A 22,640-nucleotide genomic window follows, 5' to 3' on the forward strand; every position below is an offset into this window, starting at 1 on the left:
TGTGAAACTTTTTTTCAGGTGCTTGTCCAGCTGTTTTAAGCCTCAGGAGGCTGAACCAGAGCACAAATGTAGTTCTATCCCAGATGTATCATTTCCCCTGTACAAAATGGTTTAAGTCAGTAGGTCTGTTTTGTTTTTAAACAACTGCCATAATAGTTGTGAATGAAAGAGTATGCTGGTCTTGTCAGGCCAATGGGACATTTTCAAAAATATATTTCTACTGCATGTTAAAACAGTAGCCCACCCTCAATAGTAGCAGTTTTTTATAACTTGAGCCAACAAAGTCAAGAGATTCTGAGTTAAGGTGTCTTCCTTAACCTTCACTCAACCATATCATGGTATTACAGCTCAGAGCAGGCAAGATTAGTATCTATTCCAACACCCTGCAATGCCAATCAGAACAGTCTGTCTGAAGGACAGTCTCAACTTTACATTTTCTTATTTAATTTCTTTTCACTTATTATGAGTGAGGTTAGTACCGGCAAGAAATGCTGCACTGACAGCCCTGGAGACTGAAGTCCTCTATCCACATAACAAGCATGAGTAACGTAGGCTCTCTCACATTGCACCTCAGCCAGGTCTGGAGAGCACATCTCTAAAGGTGAGTGGGCAGATAACTCTCCATGGCCCATTCAACCCATGGCTTCTCTGCAGACAGCACCAAGAAGGGGGATATTTAGTACCAATTGTGTCGGAGGTTTTTGTGATATGCATACATAGCCCTGGGTGCTGGATTGAGAGCCAAACTCGTTTCTCATAGAATACAACCAATACATAATCACATGGCAACTGATTTTGGTCACACTTTGTTAAAGATTAAAATAAAACAAAAAACAAAACAAGCCACAACAAATTTAAGTGCATGTTATGTACTACAAGATGGCTGAGGAATATTGCTGTGGTAACAGGTTGTTAGTTTGCTTTGCTAGTTGCCATTATTTCTTATTTGTGGACAGCAGAAGGGAGCAAGATTATTTCCCCTATCTACATTCTGTTTGCCATATGTTGTACCTTCGCAAGCAGTCTGTGAGTGTGGTGGTGCCCGATACATGGCTTTCCCCATTCACCACACTGCCGTCACTCCCCGGGCTCAGTGGCCAGAATGGTGTAGAAGAGCCTGGCAAATCCAAACTGATGTCCCAGAACGGGTCTATCGTTGTAGAAACACCACTAGGAAAAAGAATGGAGTTTAGCATTTGACCCAAGGAGTTAAAAGTAACAGTCCAAAATGTATGATTTACTATATGGTATAAACTGGACATTTACTGGAAAAGGCAACCAGTTCTACTTCATCCCTACAGGGTGCTCAGACTACATAAAGCATGTCTGACAAAACAGCTGTGCTCAGAACTATATTTACACAGCCAATTCCTTTACTGGAGATTTATTTAAAAAGCACAAAGGAAAACCACAGATTTTAGGAAATGTATTGCATGTTTTGAATGCAGGATATACATTTGCTACAGTCTACAGCTTAATGGAGTTCAGTGATTTAGAGCCAAATTGTTGGGTTCCTCTGAGATGCAGAATCTAGCCTGCATCCTGGGATGAAAGTGCTAAGGTGTTTTTATTTAGACTGTTGCACTATCTGTGTTCAGACAAAAAAAGAGAACAGAAATACTCTTGATATTCAATGGTGTGCTAGTTGGAACTTCAGAGTTCACTCTACAATCTGCCATGGCACTTGGAAATTGAGATCTTAGAGCATACCAGAATCAGAAAGTACATTATATTCCTGCTCATGTTTCTCTACAAGACATCTGAAGACAAACCCAGTGGCTAGAGGTGATTGGAGACGTTGCTCAGAAAGCTTTAACCTCCATTCCCTTGAACCTTTCCTTCTACCATTCAGATTTGTGCGTGATTCTTGCTTCCAAATGCTAACTTTTTTTTGTTTATGAAAGAATGTTCCGCCTGTGCTCTTTATCTGCTCTTCTGGCCTCCTCCTTCCTCTAAATACCACCCCTCTTGGACTAAAAATCTAGTTTACAACTTCCCACTTTCATTCAGCTTCACTAGTGCAAAATATTTGAAATGGTCAAAAGAAGAAATACGCAACATTTACGGATACTAATTTCAAGCTGCCAAACTTATTTTTATGCATTGAGCCGCCTGACTTTTTCTTTAACTCCCATCTTTCCTTGTTAATTTTCTTACAAATTCTGACATCAAATATTATTCTTAGTAGAGATCAGCTGTGATGATACCACATCTAGGCTACCCTTGTCAGATACGGACTCTGTGGGTCCAAAAGAAAGACTAGCATTTCACACTTTTTTCCATGATGCTCAATCATTCCTACAGTGAGATCTCTGTAGGTCAGTCCTGAAAACTGAGTACAACAACTGATTAAAATGAGCAGAGTACAACAGTCCATCTGCAAGATAGTGTAGATAGTTTGGGGAATGCAAGATAAGACCAAAAAATACGTAGTGGAGCTCCAACTCCCTGAGTGATGTCAAATGGCTTAAAGTAAGCCACCTTGCCCGATAACACAGAACAGAAAGAATTCTTCCCCTGACTCTAGTAAACCTTTATTTTCTCTTATTTAAGTTTACCTAAAGCCAGACCTCTAGAAACCTTTCCCTCCAAAACCTAAGGCTCAGAATTGAAGAAAAATGATAATGTGGCTGCACGCAAGAGTTCTCTTACTTCAAGTCTGGTACACATGCATATTCCCTATCAAAAGAAAATTTGCCTTGGAAGTCTTCTGATTATGAATGTTGAAATTAACCAAATTTTGGTAGGCTAATCAAACTCTAACCTAAAATGCAAAATCCCATAAACTTGTGATATTTTTTCCAGGCAGATTTTTCAGTACATCTTGATCTATGACACTTGCCTTCTAATTGCTTGAGTTTAGGCGATGCTGTAGTTAAACAATATGGAGCAAGAAAAAAGACCCAGTATGACACTGCACTGTTGGATCAGCCCCATCTCATCTGAGTGCAGAATTAACCAAATTACACTTACTGGCAGACTTGACAAGTGACATCAGACTGCAGTCCGCCTGTGAAGATTTGGTCTATGATGCAGTTACAGTGGTTGGGGTTGTTGGCCTTCTTCCCATTATCGTCACCTGCAGGAAAGCAAATGAAATCTTTGTAATACATTCTCACATGTGCCCCATCAGTTCATATGGGCAGTTTGGAATCTCATATTCACTGTAGATTTAAGAAAACAAGGGATCAAGAATGTGCCTCTGGTAGAGTACAAAATACTGTGGAAAAAAGTTTAAATGCAATTTTGTATTTCAGCAGAGATGAGGCTTTAAGGTAATGTGGACATCCAGCCAATCTCAGTTCTACTCGGAGATAAGCCCACTCTTGCTTTGTAGAGAGATTCGCTTCGCTGTCAGGTACGAGGGTTGGTTCCAAAGCTAAAAGGTGCTGCCAAAGCGGCTAATGAAAAACCACTAACAGGGCCATTGAGTGGCATACGTAATTGAATAAACAGACAGCCTATGCTGTAGCAGCAGTGATTTCCACACAGGTATAGCACACAAGTGTGCGCTATTTTCTTACAAAAAGTCCTATGGCACCTTACAGACTAACAGATGTATTGGAGCATAAGCTTTCGTGGGTGAATACCCACTTCGTCAGACGCACCCACGAAAGCTTATGCTCCAATACATCTGTTAGTCTATAAGGTGCCACAGGACTCTGTCGCTTTTTACAGATCCAGACTAACACGGCTACCCCTCTGATATTTTCTTACATTAATTCAGACGACAGGTTATGCAGAGATGAAGATAATGGCTATTTTTAACCGTGCTTCCTTAATCAGCTTGCCAGACCAAAAGACTAAGGTTGTGTTAAGGCTCCATTAACCTTCAGTCTGATGCCTATACCCCTATCCTTTCACCATAAACACTGTCCTTGTATTCTGAAGTTTTCATCAGTAAGAAAATGAAAGGTAGTCTAGCCTCCCAGAGAGCATTTACTATACGGTAAAGTCATGTCTACTTCAAGCTTATTCATGGAGAGACTAAAGCTTCTCTGCTTTCCAGTAGGTGAAAGTGCATACCCACCTTCTAAGCATTGCTGCCAATAACGTATGCATCGGAGGCATAGCAATCAGCTTTGTGACTGGGATCCTAATGGCATTAACTGAATGCAGCATTCATAAAGGTTTGGTTTAGCAATTACAATGCAGGTCTGATTACCAAGAACTCTAAAATATAAATCTCTGCTCTGATACACATTCTTTTTGCAGCTTTGGGCAATTCTTAGCCTCTGTGCCTCAGTTTCTTCATTACTAAAATGAGGATAATACATTTACTTTTCTACCTTACAAGGTTGTTGTGAGGATGAATCGAAGTCTGCGAAGTGCTTACTCCTGTATCTACAGTAGGGTTTTTGTTGTTGAAACAACACATACACATGGGTGGAACCAGTTTACAACAGCTGGTAAGTATTTCGTAAAGTATTGAAAAATTTTCCAAAATCCTATTATAACAGAGGCTACTAGCACAGCTAGAATTAGGTTTTTGTCAGGTTTCCTAGTATCTATCCAGTTAAAAAAGAAGTGCAAACACTAAAAATTGGTTTAAACTATATTTTAGTTTCTGAAATGAAATACACCTCTACCACGATATAACGCGACCCGATATAACACGAATTCGGATATAATGCGGTAAAGCAGTGCTCCAGGGGGGCGGGGCTGTGCATTCCAGTAGATCAAAGCAAGTTCGATATAACGTGGTTTCACCTATAACGCGGTAAGATTTTTTGGCTCCCGAGAACAGCATTATATCGGGGTAGAGGTGTACTAAGGAGGCCTAGCACTCAATCAACAGAGCTCCTTAAAAAAAAAAAAAAAAGGGATTTTCAATCACCAAGACAAAAGAGCAAACTAAAAGCACACAAAAGCAGAAAAAATTAGAGTTACATTTCAGGTACTTTAATTTGGCTTTGACTGTTTACAATCAGCAACAGATTTTAAAACTGAAATTATGGAAAATTGTTGAAAATATAAATTGATTGACTGACAAAAGTTCCAACCTGTGCTAATGTGGAATAAATGAGATAAGACCATAAGAATGGCCATACTGGGGTCAGACCAAAGGTCCGTCTAGCCCAGTATCCTGTCTTCCAACAGTGGCCAGTGCCAGGTGCCCAAGAGGAAATGAACAGAACAGGTAATCATCAAGTGATCCATCCCTGCCCATCCTGGTTAATAGATGAGAATTACTTAGCCACACTGGGTCTTTTAGGTCAATTATATTCTACATGGCTCGGAGAAGATCTCAGAGATTCTGCAGCTTTTTGCCTTACAGGTACTTCTGGTCACTAAAACATACTCAGGAATCGTTTGCAAGAAAGAGAAACAAATGGCTTAAGTAAATAACATTTTTTTTAAAAAAAAGTTAGAATACTGTATATACATTTCAAGTAAATGTACAGTCTAGTTTTAGAACAAAGTGCTCTTGGCTGAAAGTTGCTTCAGCCCCTACCTTGGGAATTTTATGATTAGAGTTTCAACATGTGGATTTCCAAAATATAGGTTTCAGTTAACGTATCCTGAACCTAGAACCTTCAGGATTTTTAAAAGGTTTAAGTTATGCTCAAAGGTCAAATCAACCTAATGAATTCTTAAAGAATATAAAACCTTGCTGTTCACCTTTATAAAAGACCATTTATAATTTGTGACACTACACATGGATTTTAATAATGATTTAAGATATTTTATCTTCGTTTTTAAATCTGCATTTCAATTCCCCTTTAAAGACACTGTAGAGATAGTTACGTCACTATAATCCCACCATCTGAAATTGATTTCCTCCCCTTTTCTTGTTTTGGAGTGGGCAGAAGCAGAGAAACAGGCTCTACAGATTTTCATTGGCCCTCAGGTAATGTCCCTGCTGCATACTTTAATAGACAGCCATTTCTGCCCACAGGAGAATAAGAATACTCCCTTTTCAATTACACAAGTCAATTAGGCTCAGTGATGAGGGGGTCTCAAAAGAGTATCTTGCAAGCTTGTTCACAGCTAAACAGAAGGGCATTACCACTCACATCATTTCCCATGACATCTGGTTGGAAAGAAGGAAAAAAAGAATACTGCCACCTCCTTGCACTTGTCAATATATATCTGTATCTATCTATCTATAATAAAGGAACTGAGAAGAGGCAGGGAGAGGAAACATATGCATCTGAATACTAGCAGCTGCAACTGATTGTGCTGTTGTAGTTAAGGTTGTATTCAGATATTTATCATATCATGCGGTTAATTCTACATTCACAGGCTTATACAATAGCCATAACAAATCACACCATGTACAACAGTAATTTCTTATAAAAGAAATCAGCCAAGGTAGGTAAGAGGTTTTTTTTATTTAAAAAAAAAAAAAAAAAACCACCCCACCACACCCCACAATTGCTTGAATATATGCATATACAAATTGCTCTGATTAAATCATAAAGGTGTGTCCCCTCCCCCCCTCCCATTGTTAAACAGCTTGGATTTAGATTAAATGTAAACATTCTATAATCAGTCTAATAGGGTAATCATTTCCTTAATTTGGAAAACTGAAAGAGTGGCTACAGTTCACAAGTAGTAGTTCCTTTAAGTATATTAGATGTTCCTTCATATGCATACTAGATACGTTTATAGAAAGGCCATAAAATAATCATCAGCAAACATTATAGTAGCATTTGCACGTTCATTTCTCCAGAGTCTGACACTTCTTTAAAGGTATCACGATGCTTTGTCTTACAATCGTAGTTTTTTATTTTTAACTAAAAAGGGGACACATCAGAAATTAATTCCACCATCTTAACTTGGGAGACATGTGCTATGAACACATGCTTGTTCCATACCTCTGTTGAAAAGTTCCATTCTCACAAGCAGGCAGTACTTACTGAAATTTATAAGAAACTTAGAAGAAGACTAGAAGTTTTGCAGATTTCTCTCCCTTACCTGCTCACAAGAACTGGGCAGAGTTAGGCAGAATGTGTGACAGTACAGTGCAATGTGCACACCCCTGATCCCCAAACACAGAATTCTGGATTTGCTGTATGTCACTTAGAATCCAAACTTCTCAGCTACGTGGCAAACCTTGTCAGGGGGGTAGGTGCTGACAGGTTCTTCAGAATCAGGAGAAAATATGTATAATGTTAGGCTCAACATCAGACCTGTCAATTTTGACGATGACCCTTTAAAATTACTGGGCTGTAAAAGCTAGCGTCTAAACAGTAATGTTATTTGAATTTAATTTTTGTATGCAGTATTCTACTGCATTTTGAAAATGCAACTACTGTAATGGACCAGCTTTTGTTCATAGTTCAATCTGCTCAGTTTGTTATATGCCATACTACAGCTCAGTATGTTTTCCTTTTTAGTGACTCAGGCATGCATCTGCTGCTACCAATTTGTGCCTGTGCTACTCTTTGCTGCTTGGTTGGGGGTGTCCTTGCAACAAGAAAAGTCAGTCAGTGGGGGCTTTCATCTTTAACAGGGACCTCCATAGGCCTGAATTTCAACCTTTAACTGTGGTCTTGCACATAAGGGCTGGCCTACATATGGAGCTATTCCAGTATAACTGTTCTGCTGTTCCAGCATAACTCCACATGTGGACTCTCTTGTCCTGGGATTAGCAAATCCACACATGGAGTTATTCCAGACTAACTACTGTGCTTTAAATTCACACCCTACCTTAATCTGAACGAACTTTCAAGTGCAGTCAAGGCCTAAAGAAGAAAGAGAAACTAACTAGGTACAAATTATCCTAAGTTCTGCCATACCATTTCTGGGGCTAGGTCTACACTACAGCGGGGGTCCGACCTAAGATACACAACTTCAGCTACGTGAATACCGTAGCTGAAGTTGCGTATTTTAGGTCGGCTTACCTAGCGGTGAGGACGCGGGAAAGTCGGCCGCTGCCGCGCTGCTGCCGACTCCGCTGCCGCCTCCTGCCGAGGTGGATTTCCGGAGTCGACGGCAGAGCGATCAGGGATCGATTTTACCGCGTCTTCACTAGACGCGGTAAGTCGATCCCCGATAGACCGATTGCTACCCGCCGGATCGGCGGGTAGTGAAGACAAAGCCTGGGATACATACTAGGTGGAAACAAAAAATGTTCCGATGTCATCAGCTCCATTTTTCAGGGGAGCTTGTAGGATGGGAGCTCTTAGGGGATTTCTTTCAAAGAAGGGGTCATTGAGATTTGACTGATGTCACCTTAAAGCTAATTTTACAATTTTCAGGCAGGGCAGCATTATACATTTGTACTTTTCTCTAATACAAGTTTAGAGATTTGCAAATCCCAGAGAATCCCACATCAAATACTGGGATAAATTGTGAACAATGCCTTTACATCTGGTCTACTGCATAACTGTATAAAAACGTATGCAATAGAGGTCAGGTAACTGTTCTACACATTTTCTGTACCTCATTCAGTTCAGGTCAAGACTTTAAAGTCTGCAGATTAATTTGTCATACATGGTTATTTAGAGGTCCAAGTCTGAAATGTATGGTCTTAAGATACATGCCAATGGACTGCCTCGTGTCCAGTTTACTCCTCAGGCAAAGTGCAAGATGGGAAAACAGAGCAAGATCGGAAAACAGAGCAAGATCTCACTGCCTGCCCAAGGCAGTCTGAGCTTTAAACCCACTTTGTCTTGTTGAGATAAGATCCAATAAAGAACAAAGCCTGAATCTCAACAGTGAGCAAGGTGGTGGAAGTGGCCCTCAGCTACAGCATCTGCAAGTGCCCAGATACGATGCCGCCATAATAACGTAACCATTAAAATTACCCTGGCTAGTGACGCAGATACAAAGAACATTGCCATTTATTAACCTGCATGATCTGGCTGAAAATGCTTAAGAGCCCAAATAAGGGTTTTTTAAAGCTAGAGGCAGAAGACAGCAATGCACCATTCAGACTTCAGGTAAGGGTCAAGTGACACCATGAAGCTACTGGATTACCTATTTTCAAGGACAGAGCAGTATGCATTTTGAGAAGAGGAAAGGAAGAGTAGTAATCAACAATTCACCAGTTTTGTCTTCCCAAAGGCTCTCTCTCTTTTGCTAATCCATCCTTTCGGCTGGTGAGAGCTCAATCTAGCTCCCTTTCCAACATGTCAATGCTGCTTTTTGGATTGGCCCATTGGAAAGGAATGGTGTACAAGGCACAGGGTGCTACACAAGCAGGCCTGATTCTCAGTTACTCTACGTTACTTTTATGCTACCCTAGCAGCAGAAAGGGGCTTTAAAGTGGGGAAAAAACAGACCCCTGAGAATACCCGTGCTTAGAGGCCTTTCCTGGCCAATGTAGAGCTGGCATAAAGGCTCTCTACCAGCCCTGCTCCCTGGCATGGAGGGTGAATCAGGAGCATGGCTGGAGTGCACTGGTGTACAATTATTCCGTGTTTCCCAGGGCATTAGGGGACAATGGGAAACAGAGCATAAATTAAACCAGCTTCAGAGTTTCTCTGACTTACGTCAGGGGTCAGGCAGGCTCCTGCATGGCCTGAGAATACATAGCTTTTAGCCACCTTAATTACACACTTCCATGATCCCTCTTTCCACTTGAAGTGAAGAAAAGGAGTAACTCAAAATCAGTGCCTCTCACTCCAGCTTGGGGCCCAAACAAATCCACACCACTCAACATACTATTTTCCTGAAGACCGTCAGGCCAGCCTAGATATGGACCTTTAGCTTCTTAGGTGTATACTGGGTCTGAAACCGTGCTGTAAAGTTTAATTTTTACTTCCTCTAAATATTGGTGGTCTACGTTTTACTATTCAAGCGCAAAATAGAGTGTGCACATAAGATACTCCAAACCTCCCTCTGTTCTCAGGGTGAAGTGGACAGTGCTCTAAGAAGCTGGGGAGAGAGTATGGGGAAGAGATAAAAGATTAATCTACACCAAATAGCTCCACTACCCCTCACTATAGTAGTTGAGCAATTATGCAGTTTTCGGCATCAAGGCACCATGAAATTTGGGGGATTCCAAATTGATGGTCAGTAGTGACAGAGTGATGCCCAGCAGCAGGGGCCCTGAACAAAGAAGTAGTGTTTGTGACTCTACACTCAAAATATTTTGATGGTAATATCTGAGGTAGATTGCTACGGAACTGCAAACCTCAAAAGCTCTGTCTATCCAATCTGAATTTACACTACTGGCACAGGAGGAATATCTGATTAGTGCAGCATTAGTATGCATAATCTCACTAGCAGCAGTATTTTATGAGCAGGGCCGGCTCTAGGCACCAGCAAAACAAGCTGGTGCTTGGGGCGGCACATTTTTAGGGGCGGCATGGCCGGCGCCAGAATGCCGCCCCTAAAAATGTGCCCCGGCCGCCCTAGCTCACCTCCGCTGCCACTCGCGCGCGAAACAGCTGATTCGCGCGCCGCGGCCGCTCGGGGTCTCCCCCTCCCTCCCAGGCTCTCAAACCTGGGAGGGAGGGGGAGATCCCGAGTGGCCGCGGCGCGCGAAACAGCCGTTTCGTGCGCCGCTGCTCCCCTCCCTCCCAGGCTTGAGAGCCTGGGGGGGAGGAGGCAGGGCTGGGGATTTGGGGAAGGGGCGGAGTTGAGGCGGGGCCGGGGGTGGGGTAATTAAAAAACGGGGGGGGGGGGGGGGGCGGCCAAAATTGTTTTTGCTTTGGGCAGCAAAAATCCTAGAGCCGGCCCTGCTTATGAATACATAAATATATGTAACAGGACGGTTTTCACATTATATAGCCAAACAACCCATTTCCTCCTGAAACAGTTTAAAGTGTGTCCATACTAGCCTCCTGGTTTGTGCAAGAATCAAACAGTTCAATAACTATCTGACTGTACCATTTACCTTGCAACGACGCAGTCTGCAAACCTACATCATCCCCTAAGGATGCCTCCGTTTCTTCAGAAATTGAGCTTTAAAAACCTTCTGAATGCATAGATGTCATGGTCCTGGCATCTACACTTCACCATTTACAGTATTATAATACAGTTTGATTTACCTGCATGGATGTAACCATACCTTGGTGTAACTGTTGCACAGCACTGATCTAAAGCTAGCATTGGACAACATGGTAAACTATATAGTATAGTTGGAACCTTACTGACAGCTTGAAAAAGCTCAAGAGAGATGTGAAATGCTCCCACATTCATCTGAATGAAATAGCTCTGAAGCCTAATGACAATTTGAATGTCCTCTGTTACCACTGAGTATTTTAACAGAGCTATGCAGCCACTGTACTTCACTGTTTGGTTGGAAAGGGAAAACTTTCTCCTAGGCCTGTGGTGTAAAACACCCTTGGCTTGAATAAATTTCTGGCAGAGTGGGTGGGTGGAGAAGAGTAGAAAGCTTCTGTGATGGGCTGAATTGATCCAGAGGTTTTAGCAGTGGTGGGGGAATCTTGGGGAAGGCTCATTCTAGAGTTAGTTCCATAAGGTTTATCACATAGGTACGTTACCTAAAACTACTACTTGACTCTCAGTTGACAAAATATTTTCAGATACTTTAATATTAAACTTCAAAAGAGTATAGGGACCTTTGCTGGCAGCTACAAGCTTTCTCATTACAGTTTCAGGGAGAAAGTTACCATTCTCACTTAGACTTGTCAATAAAAGCCCAAGAAATATGAAGTGGCTCCTAGCTAACAGATGAAGAAGCATCAAGATTTGTAAGATCAATGATTCCGAGACTTTAAAAAGTCCAAAAGAAAAGTGTTCAAGTTTACAGACTGCTTCTTCAGGATCAGCAGAAAATGAAGCCAAAGTCCAGATAGAATCTATTACTTACATACACAGACACCCACTCCCTCTCTTTGGGAAGATACCTTGTCTATTATTAATCTGAACAAATACATTCATTGTAATTACCCAGTATATTCAAACTTGCATTCCATAATGTACAAGGGTATTTCAAAGATAAAAGCCAGACATCAAGACATTTCAGGGAAGCAGTGGTATTCTTCCCTCTGATAGTCCTCCTCTTGTAAACCTCAAAACTCATTTGAGGTGTTTTGTAAAAGTACTGTGTACGCCTACAGTGCTCTACAACTTCAAAAACAACAGCATCTAACATTTAAAGCAGCAGATTGTTTTAAGTGCAATAACACCTCATATCTAAATCAAATGAGTGACAAGACAATAAATTTAGACTTATGGAGTATCAATTCTCTTTATGCACATCAAATAACTAGTTTAGCTAACTGTGGGTCAGACAAACAAGGTTACATATACAGTATATTCTCTTCAGTTCATAGATTTTTGTATCTTAAACCTTTCTTAAAATCTTGTTAGTTCATCTTTAAAAATGCGCTAATGAACACTTCAACACTGAATGGATTTTGAGGTAAGGGTTCCATTCGGTCTTCCATTCATAGTCTGTTAAAATGTTGTGTATCACGAATACAGTACTATAATATTTAAGCAAAACAGTCTTGGACACTTACTTTGCCTCCTTTTGTGTGTTTAGTCAGTACCTTATTGATGCATTGAATAAGAGTTTAAAATACCTCAAGTATAAATAGAATTTGGATGGCAATTTAAATTACAAGATACTGACTCACATAACCAATAAGAAAAGGGCAAGCTCGTGACTCAAACCAATATGTGCTTGCTCTCTCTCTAAATGTGGGTATTTTGGCAGGAGGAAAAGTCTGTCTGATAGATGTATATGAGAAACGCAAAAACACATTTAAAAAAGAACTTGCTAAATAGGGAGAATACTGTGCTGGAAGACCGTTTACCCCACTTAAGAAGAGATCTCTAACTTTTTTTGATTCACTATTCCTTGTTCATTGACATGCCAGTACAAGCCTTACCTTTGCAGTGTCTGTGTAGCACATCTAATGCAGCAATGAGGAACTCGTGTGCATCCTGTTGCTCGTACCCTGCTAAATGCCGTGCATGCGTCCATACCAGGTGCAATAACCTATATGGAATGTGAGGAGATCGGTGCCCAGAGTAAAACTGCTCAAAGCAAAGAAAAGGACATGATTGTTAACATGATACACAGTCTCTGTGCACTTAGCCATAAAAGAAGTTAGTGACTGGAATTAGGCAACTGAAGTTGAATGAAACTTTAGTTTTGACAATCTTACACTGAAATGTTCAGGTTTTTTTTTTTTTTTTTTTTTTTAAACAGATCCTCCAGGTAAGTGGTTTGAGAACAGAATACACTGGACACATTATTTAAGTTATAGGCACCTTTTATAGTTTTCATTCTTGCAGCTTCCTGTTTTTGTGGTGATTAGCCTGCATTATGAGTAATGTCATACTGAGGACAGAAATGAGCAGTACTCAGATCTGCTTACTCTGGATAGCACGCTGGAATGTCTAAAAACGTATTTGCTCTAGATTGAAGACATACCCACACATGTAAGGAGTCAACAAGCATATTTGTACATTCTACACTTATGCAGAATTAGGAAAAACAACAACAGTAGAGGCCACTGGAAAAAATAAAGCAATGTTTACTATTAACTACCCCTAGATAACAATGTATGGTAATTGCTGGCGAGTAGTGGCCACTACACACTAAGGTTTGTATATAAGGGGAAATTTACTGGAATATACATACCAGTATGTCATGTACTGCTGTCAAAGCAACATAAGCTAAACCAGAAAAGGGCATTTTTATTCCTGAGTAAGTGTGTCCACATGGGAAGTTACACCAGTATAACTATACTGCTATAGTTATAGCAGCATAGTTGTGCTGGTAAATTTCCCTACACAGATAATCTCTGTGTCAAGAGTTCCTCCTGTAAATATAAAAGTTCAATTCCAAATTTACTAACTTAAGTGACATTTCATTTCAAACAAGTGAAACATGTATCATTTGACCTCCCCTGACCTTTGAAGAAACGTGCCCTGCAAGGCCATGCTAACGGTTGACAAGACCTCAATAAGTGACACTACTGTTTATGTTTGAGGTATATTTTCCAACAAAACTCTTCCATCACATAAAAAAGAATATGCAGAGGATTTAAAAAAAAAAAAAAGCAACATGGGTTCTCTCACTACTGTGGGGAGATTTTTTTTTTTATTATTGTTATTATTTCTGGGTTTCTCTTTGCTCTTTTCCTGTGAGCTTTTTCACACCAGTAAAATTGCAAAAACTGTGCTGCAAAGCTGGCTAGAGGAATTGTACTGTCTCTTTTGGGGTTAGCTATAGTTGAAACGTAGTCTAGATTATTTTTTCACTAGTCCTCATTTCTGTATAAAGCTCTGCAGTCTTTTGTCAAATTTCTCTGCAAATAAAGTTCTCTTCTTCTATAAGCCCCTATATTCTCAACAAGAAACTATACCACTGCAGCCCAACAATGCAAAAAAGCCATCTATAAATAAAAGGATCAATAGGTAACTCTGATGCCAACAAGAATGACACCAGGAGACTGGAGCGGTAATTGAAATCTGCTGATGCAGCTACTGTTCAACATTATTCAGGAAACTGCAGCAATAAAACTTCTCTGTTCTGTCACTCCTTGCAATTAGTCTCAGAGCTCTCTGGTCATTTTAACCAAGAGCACTCTCCATAATTACTCCACTGCAGACACTAGACCTGCCAGCAGATTTTACATTCTTTAGTGCTTCATTAGGATGAAAGGAATCTAAAAGAAACTATCAAATTATTGGCTATTACCATATGGAAACTGGAAACACACCCAATCATAGTACCGTTAAATATACAGTACAAAAGCGTCTCTCATACTATATTTAGTAATAGTCCCTATGCCTTTTACTTAGCAAATTTTTACTACTTACAGACAAGGATGCTGGAACAATTTGTACAGTGGGGGTGCTGAAAGCTATTGAACCAAAACTGTAAATCCTGTATATAATGGAAACCACTTCAGCCAGGGTGACCAGATGTCCCGTTTTTAAAGGGACAGTCCTGTATTTAAGCCCTTCTGCAGATGTCCTGACTTTTTCTTAAAAAATGGGCAAATTGTCCCATATTTTCTGTTGTCCCGCCCCCACCAATATTGGTGGGTCCCGCTGCTGGCTGGATCCCTGATCACCAGCCACCCACCCACTAGCAGTGAGGGGAGCTCCAGTGGCTGACAATGGGGGTGGGCGTGCAAGGCTGGTGGCGGGGCAAAGATGCAGCGCGTGGAGTTGGCCGCCACCCCTGCTGGTCCGCTGCGTGCTGGCTCTTGGCCAGCAGGGCCCTGCCCCTCGTCCCATTTCCGGCTGGTGCTGGCTGCGCGCTGCGGTGGCTGGTGAATGCGGGCAGGCACCAGATGGTGGCCAGTTATGTGTCGCCTCTGCTGCCCACCCGTCGGCCCTTTATGTGCTCCCCCTCTCGCTTTCCTCTCCCTGCTTTGCCCCTTCACCCCCTTAGTCCCGCTGCTCCTCCATATCCCACCCGGCGGGGCATGTCCCGCCCCAGCGCTGTGCAGAGAACCAGCCCCTGGTTAAAGCACTCAGCTCATCAACAACCTGGTGGGCAGGCTCCTTCCTTCCCCTATGGCTGGGCTGGCGCCCCAGGAAAGCCCCAAACCCTCCAGCCCAGGCGCATGTGCCAAAGCCCCACACAGCGCTGGCACGGGGAAGCCTCTCCGCCCCTCAGCTAAGCTCTGGAGTGGTGGTCGGTGAGTGATTTCCAGACTGTTCCTGCCCTGAATCTGCAGGCTCCACAGCAGCCCCTGGGGAAGGGGCTTAGCACCCTCTTCACCCCCCCCCCCCGCCTCCAGGGGGGGGAGGGGAAGAAGGAGGGAGGAAGAAGAGAAGAGCTCTGAAAAAACATAGGTCAGGTCATCCCTTCCCCACCTCCTCCTCCTCCCCTGTGCCTGGAAGCAGCTCCTGTCCCTTCCCTCCAGCACAGTGCCAAAAGGCTGCTGCTGGCCACATTCTGGTGTGAATCCTGGCAGAAATCTGGGGAGGGGGGCATGTGATCCTGCATCCCCCCTCGCCCCCACGCGACCTGGGGAAGACGCAGCACCAGGTACCAGGAGAGGCAGGTCAGTCACAGGGGCCCAGCCAGGCATGGAGGGCGGAGAGCAACAGGCAGGGAGGGTTGGGTAGGTCAGTCACCCCTGCATGTGAGAGAAGTGTATGGGAGTGTGTTTGTGGGGGTAGGGGTGCGTGTGTCAAGAAGGTAAAGATAAATAAAGACTGCAACTATGCAGTATTTCTTTTTAACAGGGACTCTGTCAACTTGATACTAATTTGAATGCTTGTACTGCATAGTTCTGATTGATTGCCGTTGAACTCGCCTGAATACGAGTAATTTTTACCAGGTGTCCATATTTCCCGGTGCCAAATATGGGTCACCCTACTTCAAGCCAGGGAGTGCGGCAGCACCCCTCGCACACCTAGTTCCAGCACGTATGCTTACAGAGTACCAACGTAAGTGCAATTCTATAGGCACATTACCTTCGTGAAATAGAAACAGATCAATCAATGCCAATATAGACCCTAGAAGGATCTGACTAATTGCATCTTCTACTGTGGTAAATACATATTTTTCTAATTTTAGAGTGTGCTTACCAAAAAAATGTAGAAACGTGACAAAATGCTGTCCCCATGTTAACTGAATCGTTCTCCAACCTACAAAGACCACTGTGTCCCACTCCATGTTGAGAAATGGAAACACAGTTGTGCTTCTAAACCTTGAGCTCATTGGAATATAATTTGTGTGCTTATATCTTGGGACTAAAGGAATCTCACTAATGGAAAACTACTAAAAAATCTTTCATCAATAAATATTTAAGTGTTAGCATTATTGTATATTTAATACTTGGTATTTTAAAGTTTTGTCATTACTGATTTTTAATTACAACTACTGTAAGGTTCTCTAGTGCTTTAAGTATTTTAGGAGACCCTACTGCAAAGCAGAACATGGAAAAGTGACTTTGCTGCATACAAACATATGCAGTCATTTAGTTCTAGAGCTCAGACACTACAAAGAGTTAACAGAGCATACCAGGTACAAGGCATGCTTATAAGCACACACTGATCTCTTCTGAGCTTTTGAAGGTGGCTAACAAAAATGCTAGGTTATGTCTTTTTTGCCTCTTTGTGATGTATAAAATGGCCTAAAAGATTGTAAGTTTTTTCCAAAAACCTTCAAAAATCTGCCATTTATTCTCTTTGAAATATCAAGAATGTCAAGTCTGGTCTTCCCTAGTTTTATTGGCGAACTCTTTGGGGCTCTCAGAGATGTGTATTGTGGGCCTTCCACCGACCTCAACTCAAGAGTTAGTAGTGCAAAATCCTTAACAGAGACATCTATTTCTTCCAACTGTTTGCGGGCTGAGGTCTCCATTTTTAGATATGCCCTGCTCTAGTATTTTTACACTGGCTCATGGCTACCTCTAGCAGTAATGTATATGGGATTTCTAGATTTCATCATAAATTTTACACAATTAGCACTCAGCAGCAATATACAGCAACCTCGACTCATTGGACGGAGCTAGAACAGGTAGACCCCACAGGCTATACCACTGCAGGGATGCTCTTCTCCCACCAAAAATGGGTGTGTGGAGGTGTTCCAGCTATGGGAATAAACAAAAGTATTTGGGCAATCTTGCATACATACCAAATTAACATTCTCTCTGCAAGTAAGGCCTGGTCTACACTGGGGGGGTGGGTGCCAATGTAAGATACGCAACTTCAGCTACGGGAATAGCGTAGCTGAAGTCGATGTATCTTATTTTGACTTACCTCACGGCACGGGATCGACGGCCGCAGCTCCCCCGTCGACTCCGCTACCGCCGCTCGCCCTGGTGGAGTTCCGGAGTCGACGGGAGCGCGTTCGGAGATGGATATATCGCATCTAGACGAGACACGATGAATCGATCCCCGATAGATCGATCGCTACCCACCGATCCGGCGAGTAGTCTGGACGTACCCTAAGAGTTCTTATAGGCCTAACTCCTGTTTTGGACTCCTTCCAACTGGAAAAATTAAAAGCTTCATTTATGAATTATTTTTCAACTTAATAACCCTAAATAGATAGGAAGTCTACAGTGGAAGATGGGGGAAGAATGTGTTTTGGCTTCTAATGCCAATATCTATCCTAGGTCCCTCAACACTCAGTAATGTTTCATGCAACTTGGAAGATCTCAATTTCACAAGCATGGATATAAATTCTATACCTGTTTTAGAAGCAATAATTTATTATGGTTTACTGCATGGGCACAAGTTCCGTGGAACTTTACTGTGTATGGAACTTTAAGGATACCATAGGATTGTGAGGCGTTTCTACTGTATAAATCTACACAGATGCTTTGCTGAGCATATGGTATTAATTCCCATAATGTCTTCTTTCTACTTTTCTTTAACTCTTGACTTTATAAAAACATCGCCTAGACTCTCAAATAGAGGACAATACTGTATGTGCCCAGTAAAGCCCCAGTCTGTGATGTTTGGCATAAAGGCCTTAAGATACTTTTTCTTCCCTTTGTGGAGGTTTCAGCCAGAATTTATTTACTTTCATTTTCTACGCAAACCATTTCAACACAGCCTAACATCTTAGACATTAAAGTAATAAATCTTCTCATTCTCCTCTTTTTCCTGTGTGTTTCTAGTTCTAAACTCTCTCTACCTAGTTGTACTGTATTCTTTTGCAGACTCGCAGGGGTGGGTAATGACAGGAAAAGAGAAGGCTTTGTTCTTTACATTGTGTGAGTGCATGCACCACAACCTGCAATATCCCCAGGTGTTCCCGCTATTCCAGTCACATAATAGATGGAGAGAGACACCCTGCTAATCATGCCATATTGCAAGGTCATTCTGTAAAGTGAATAAATATCCTCCAGGGACTAGACCATCACTGAACTCATTTTCATTGGTAAACCAAAAGTAAACACAAGTGAAAAGCTAGTACATGAATCCATTAAGCCAACTAGCTCGATGAACAGTTTCTATATATTTTTATTTTTGATTTTTTTTAAAATCCAGTTTCAACTATATTGGCCATTCCCAAATCCTTTTTATTCTCCCTGCTATGCAGTACAACTGGTTTCATTACATTATTATTTCACTGAGAGGTAAACTGCATGAGCTAAAATGTTAATAGATGCAATTGTACATTTTAAAAACAAACACCAGAAATTTGATGCTGAAATATTTGCAAAGCTGCGCCTAGTGAATTTATAGGGAAAGAACTATTCCCTTGATGTAAGCAGTGACAAACAGCTGACACCTTCATTGCTCACCATCAATCTATTTCAACCAGAAGGAACTTGTCACTTCCAAACATGCAAATGCAGTGGACATTTATCATGGAAAAACCACTGGTACAACCTACACAACTGATCCTAAACTGGAAAGCAGGACAACATTATTTCTTTAGGGATCACAATGGGCAAAATGCACTCTGATTTTCAGATGGCAGATCTCACTTTTTTGAGTTTTCTAAGCTGAATTTATTTGCATGCTCTCACTGGAGTCCCCGGCATTCCATTTGGATAAGATCACGCCTTCAGGAAAAGGGGGGTGGAGGAGCGATAAAAATTAACCCTTGCCCTGATTATCTGACATTTAATAAGATGGCTTGAGACAACAACATCAATTAACCCTCGAGGGAAAGCCAGGTAAAAACCAGATCACACTGAAAACCAGAGATAGAATTTGAACTGCAGTTGCCCTGGTAATTAAATTACAAAAGATTCCTTCATAAGAGTCACACCGCTGAATCTCTATTGGTTAGCCCTCCCTGATCACTGGAAATGCAACAAGAGGGCTCCTTTCTGTATAAATGCATGTGTGTTTTTAGTGAGGGGACTGGAGAGAAGCAGTTCAGTGCTTAATTATAAGACATTAGATGGAAATGTGGGTGTGCAGAAATTCAAAATGCTCCCACAGGGAAAAAGGGGCTTCTAATAAAAATGCTGAGAGATTTATCAAATGTAGCCAATAATAGAATATTTACTATTCACAGACAGGAGAAAATATTCTGGAGTTGGGTAATCAATAGCACAGTTTTGCTTCTGAGGGACTGGGTGTTAAATTTTTACTTCTATGTGCTTGTGTGGTAATTCTCTCTCCCATATCACTTACAGTATCCCTCCCCAACATTAGACTCTTACAATAATCTAAATACCTCAGTATGAGGTACAAAGATGGACACAGATCACTGCAGTCCAGTCTCTACAATCTGGTATTTTAAACAGCTGCAATTCTATACTCATTCATGGTATCAGAAGCCTCACAATATGAATTACACAAGAATCTGTGAAAACATAGGTATGGATTTTGATTTGAGGAAAATGTAGGCGGAGATTTTCAAAACTGCCTGTGGAATTTAGAAGCGTAATCCACACTGAAATTGATGCAAGTTGTGCATTTAAATCCTCATCGGGACTGGGACAATTTTTTGGTTCCAGGTTTGTACGATGCCTAGCACAATGGGGTCCAGCTCCATGAATGGAGCTCCTATACACTACACCAAAACAAAGAGTAAATCACCATCCCCAGCTCCCCAGGCAGCTTTTCCAATCTCACCCTCAATTCATGACATGGTAGTCATGTCCTCCTCTCCCATCCACCCCTTTTTAAAAGGACGGTAGTGCTAACAGACCACCAAAATTATTACAAGCCAATGGGATGACACAATGTTTATGTCAATCTGATGAAGGCACATCAAGATGATGGTAGATGATATTAGTACCTATATACTTGGCTTTTTACAAATCAAATCAGATTTGCAAATTGATAGCCAACAGAAATTGGTATTTCCACTCAGTGCCTGGAATACTTACCTATGCAGAGTGGTATCCCCCTACCCTTGCTATTCTGATTTACCACATCTAGTGTGAATTATCCTCTAGCTGCTACCTATAGTAGCACACTTTCCTTCTCTTCCTTCCCTCCCACCTCTAGTCCAACATCCTCAGAAGTAAATAGGAAATGAGCCCACATACAGGAAGTTTAATATGTAATTAGTTAATGTTTGTAAAGCACTTTGAAAGCGTAAATTGCTATATATAAGTGTTAAGCACTATCTCAGAAACCAACAACTCCCTAGTAGAACACTTAAAAAAGGACTTCACTTCCCCACACAAGATTGACTGATCTACAATAAACAGGAGAGTTATCTTTGGCGAACTGAAACCTACTGAATAGCAGTAAATAGATTTTAGGTGTGCCTGGACTTCTATGCCATGAAATATAAACATACAGGCGAGTCTCATCTTACGCTAGGGTTACGTTCCGCTGTCAGTGCATAAAGCGAAAATCGCGTATAGTCAAAATTACATTGAGTGTAATGGTGGGCGGAATCGCCCGCACTACAGGTACAGTATTTAAATTGTTATTTTTCTCGGTTTTTGTTGGTTTGTTTTTTGTTTTTGCCGACTGCGCAAAGCTGAATTTGCGCATGTTAAATGCGCGTAAGATGAGACTCGCCTGTATACTAAAATACACTCTGAATACAGATATTATTTCGAAGCAACATGCACCTACCTTGTAACAGCATAAACTAGGGTTTAAACCAAGGAAAGAAAAGTTCTGAGCATTTCTTTTGCTTACCATGAAGGCAGGTCTCTCACGAAGGGGGAAAAGGCACAGGGCAGATGAAGAAAGTTCATCTTAAAACCTAAAATCAAAGTCGCCTACAATCCTGTCATGTGGCCTTATATTTCTGAGTCAGAAATAAGACTGCAAAAGTACCTTCAACACAGTGACTCACAAAAGTAAACATCTTTCAATGCCTATCATGCAGCAAAAGCCTACTGAGAGGAGGTGGAAACTTCAGAAAGGTATATTGCAGGGGTCGGCAGCCTTTCAGAAGTGGTGTGCCGAGTCTTCATTTATTCACTTTAATTTAAGGTTTCGCGTGCCAGTCATACATTTTAACGTTTTTAGAAGGTCTCTTTCTATAAGTCTAATATATAACTAAACTATTGTTGCATGTAAAGTAAATAAGGTTTTTAAAATGTTTAAGAAGCTTCACTTAAAATTAAATTAAAATGCAGAGCCCCCCCGGACCGGTGGCCAGGTCCCGGGCAGTGTGAGTGCCACTGAAAATCAGCTCGCGTGCCGCCTTCGGCACGCGTGCCATAGGTTGCCTACCCCGGTATACTGCAAAGCCAGGCATCTTGTTGAACAAAGGGAAAGAGTATATGTACAAACAGGCACTGGCCTTTGTTTTTGGCGGTGGGTGCTCTTCTCCGCCCCCTTTCCCCCCGCCCACGTGCAAGCAGTGGGAGGGGTCTCAGGGGGAAGAGGCTGGATGGGGCGGGGCCTCTGGGGGAGGAGGCTGAGCAGGGGTGGGGCCCACAACAGATTAATCCGGCCCCGTGGGTGCTGAACACTCCCTATTTTTTTTTCGGTGGGTGCTTGAACCCTGGAGCACCCATGGAGTTGGCGCCTATTCATGTACACAGTGTACATACTGTACCAACATGGTTGCTTCCGATTATCCTCCTGCAATTAGCGTGTTTTGGTATAGAAGAGGCTAGCAAATGTTTTTAAAGGAAAGAATACACAGAATTAAGATCCTTACAGTATTTACACTAACTAATGTAACCCAGTGCCTTAAGCTACAATGGTACATACTGTAGTTTCGCTCACTCTTCTCTCCACCACCAGAGCCTGTTACAGATTCCTCAGTTAGACCTTGGACCTTATTTATAAGATGCACTCGCTTAGTTTTAACAGTGCCCTTACAAGGTTTCAGACTCGGTCCTTACTCAGACAACTCCCGATGACTTCAGTGGGTGCTTTGCCTGATTAAGGACCACAGGATTGGATTC

The 22,640-nt window shown here is 41.8% G+C and overlaps 1 protein-coding gene across 1 annotated transcript in view; it reads right to left on the reverse strand.

Annotated features, from left to right (window-relative positions):
- The window catches only part of USP22 (ubiquitin specific peptidase 22), a 186,800-nt gene that overhangs the window by 11,061 nt on the left and 153,099 nt on the right, over window positions 1–22,640 (reverse strand). Inside the window, exons 7-9 of the mRNA XM_065411489.1 lie at window positions 12,759–12,906; window positions 2,974–3,079; window positions 1,012–1,170 (exon numbers count right to left, since the gene is read on the reverse strand). Of these exons, the coding sequence (XP_065267561.1) occupies window positions 1,012–1,170; window positions 2,974–3,079; window positions 12,759–12,906 (413 nt within the window). The remainder of the gene's footprint in view (window positions 1–1,011; window positions 1,171–2,973; window positions 3,080–12,758; window positions 12,907–22,640) is intronic.

This window comes from Emys orbicularis, chromosome 10 (assembly GCF_028017835.1).
Source record: "Emys orbicularis isolate rEmyOrb1 chromosome 10, rEmyOrb1.hap1, whole genome shotgun sequence".
Taxonomy (NCBI): Eukaryota; Metazoa; Chordata; order Testudines; family Emydidae; genus Emys; species Emys orbicularis.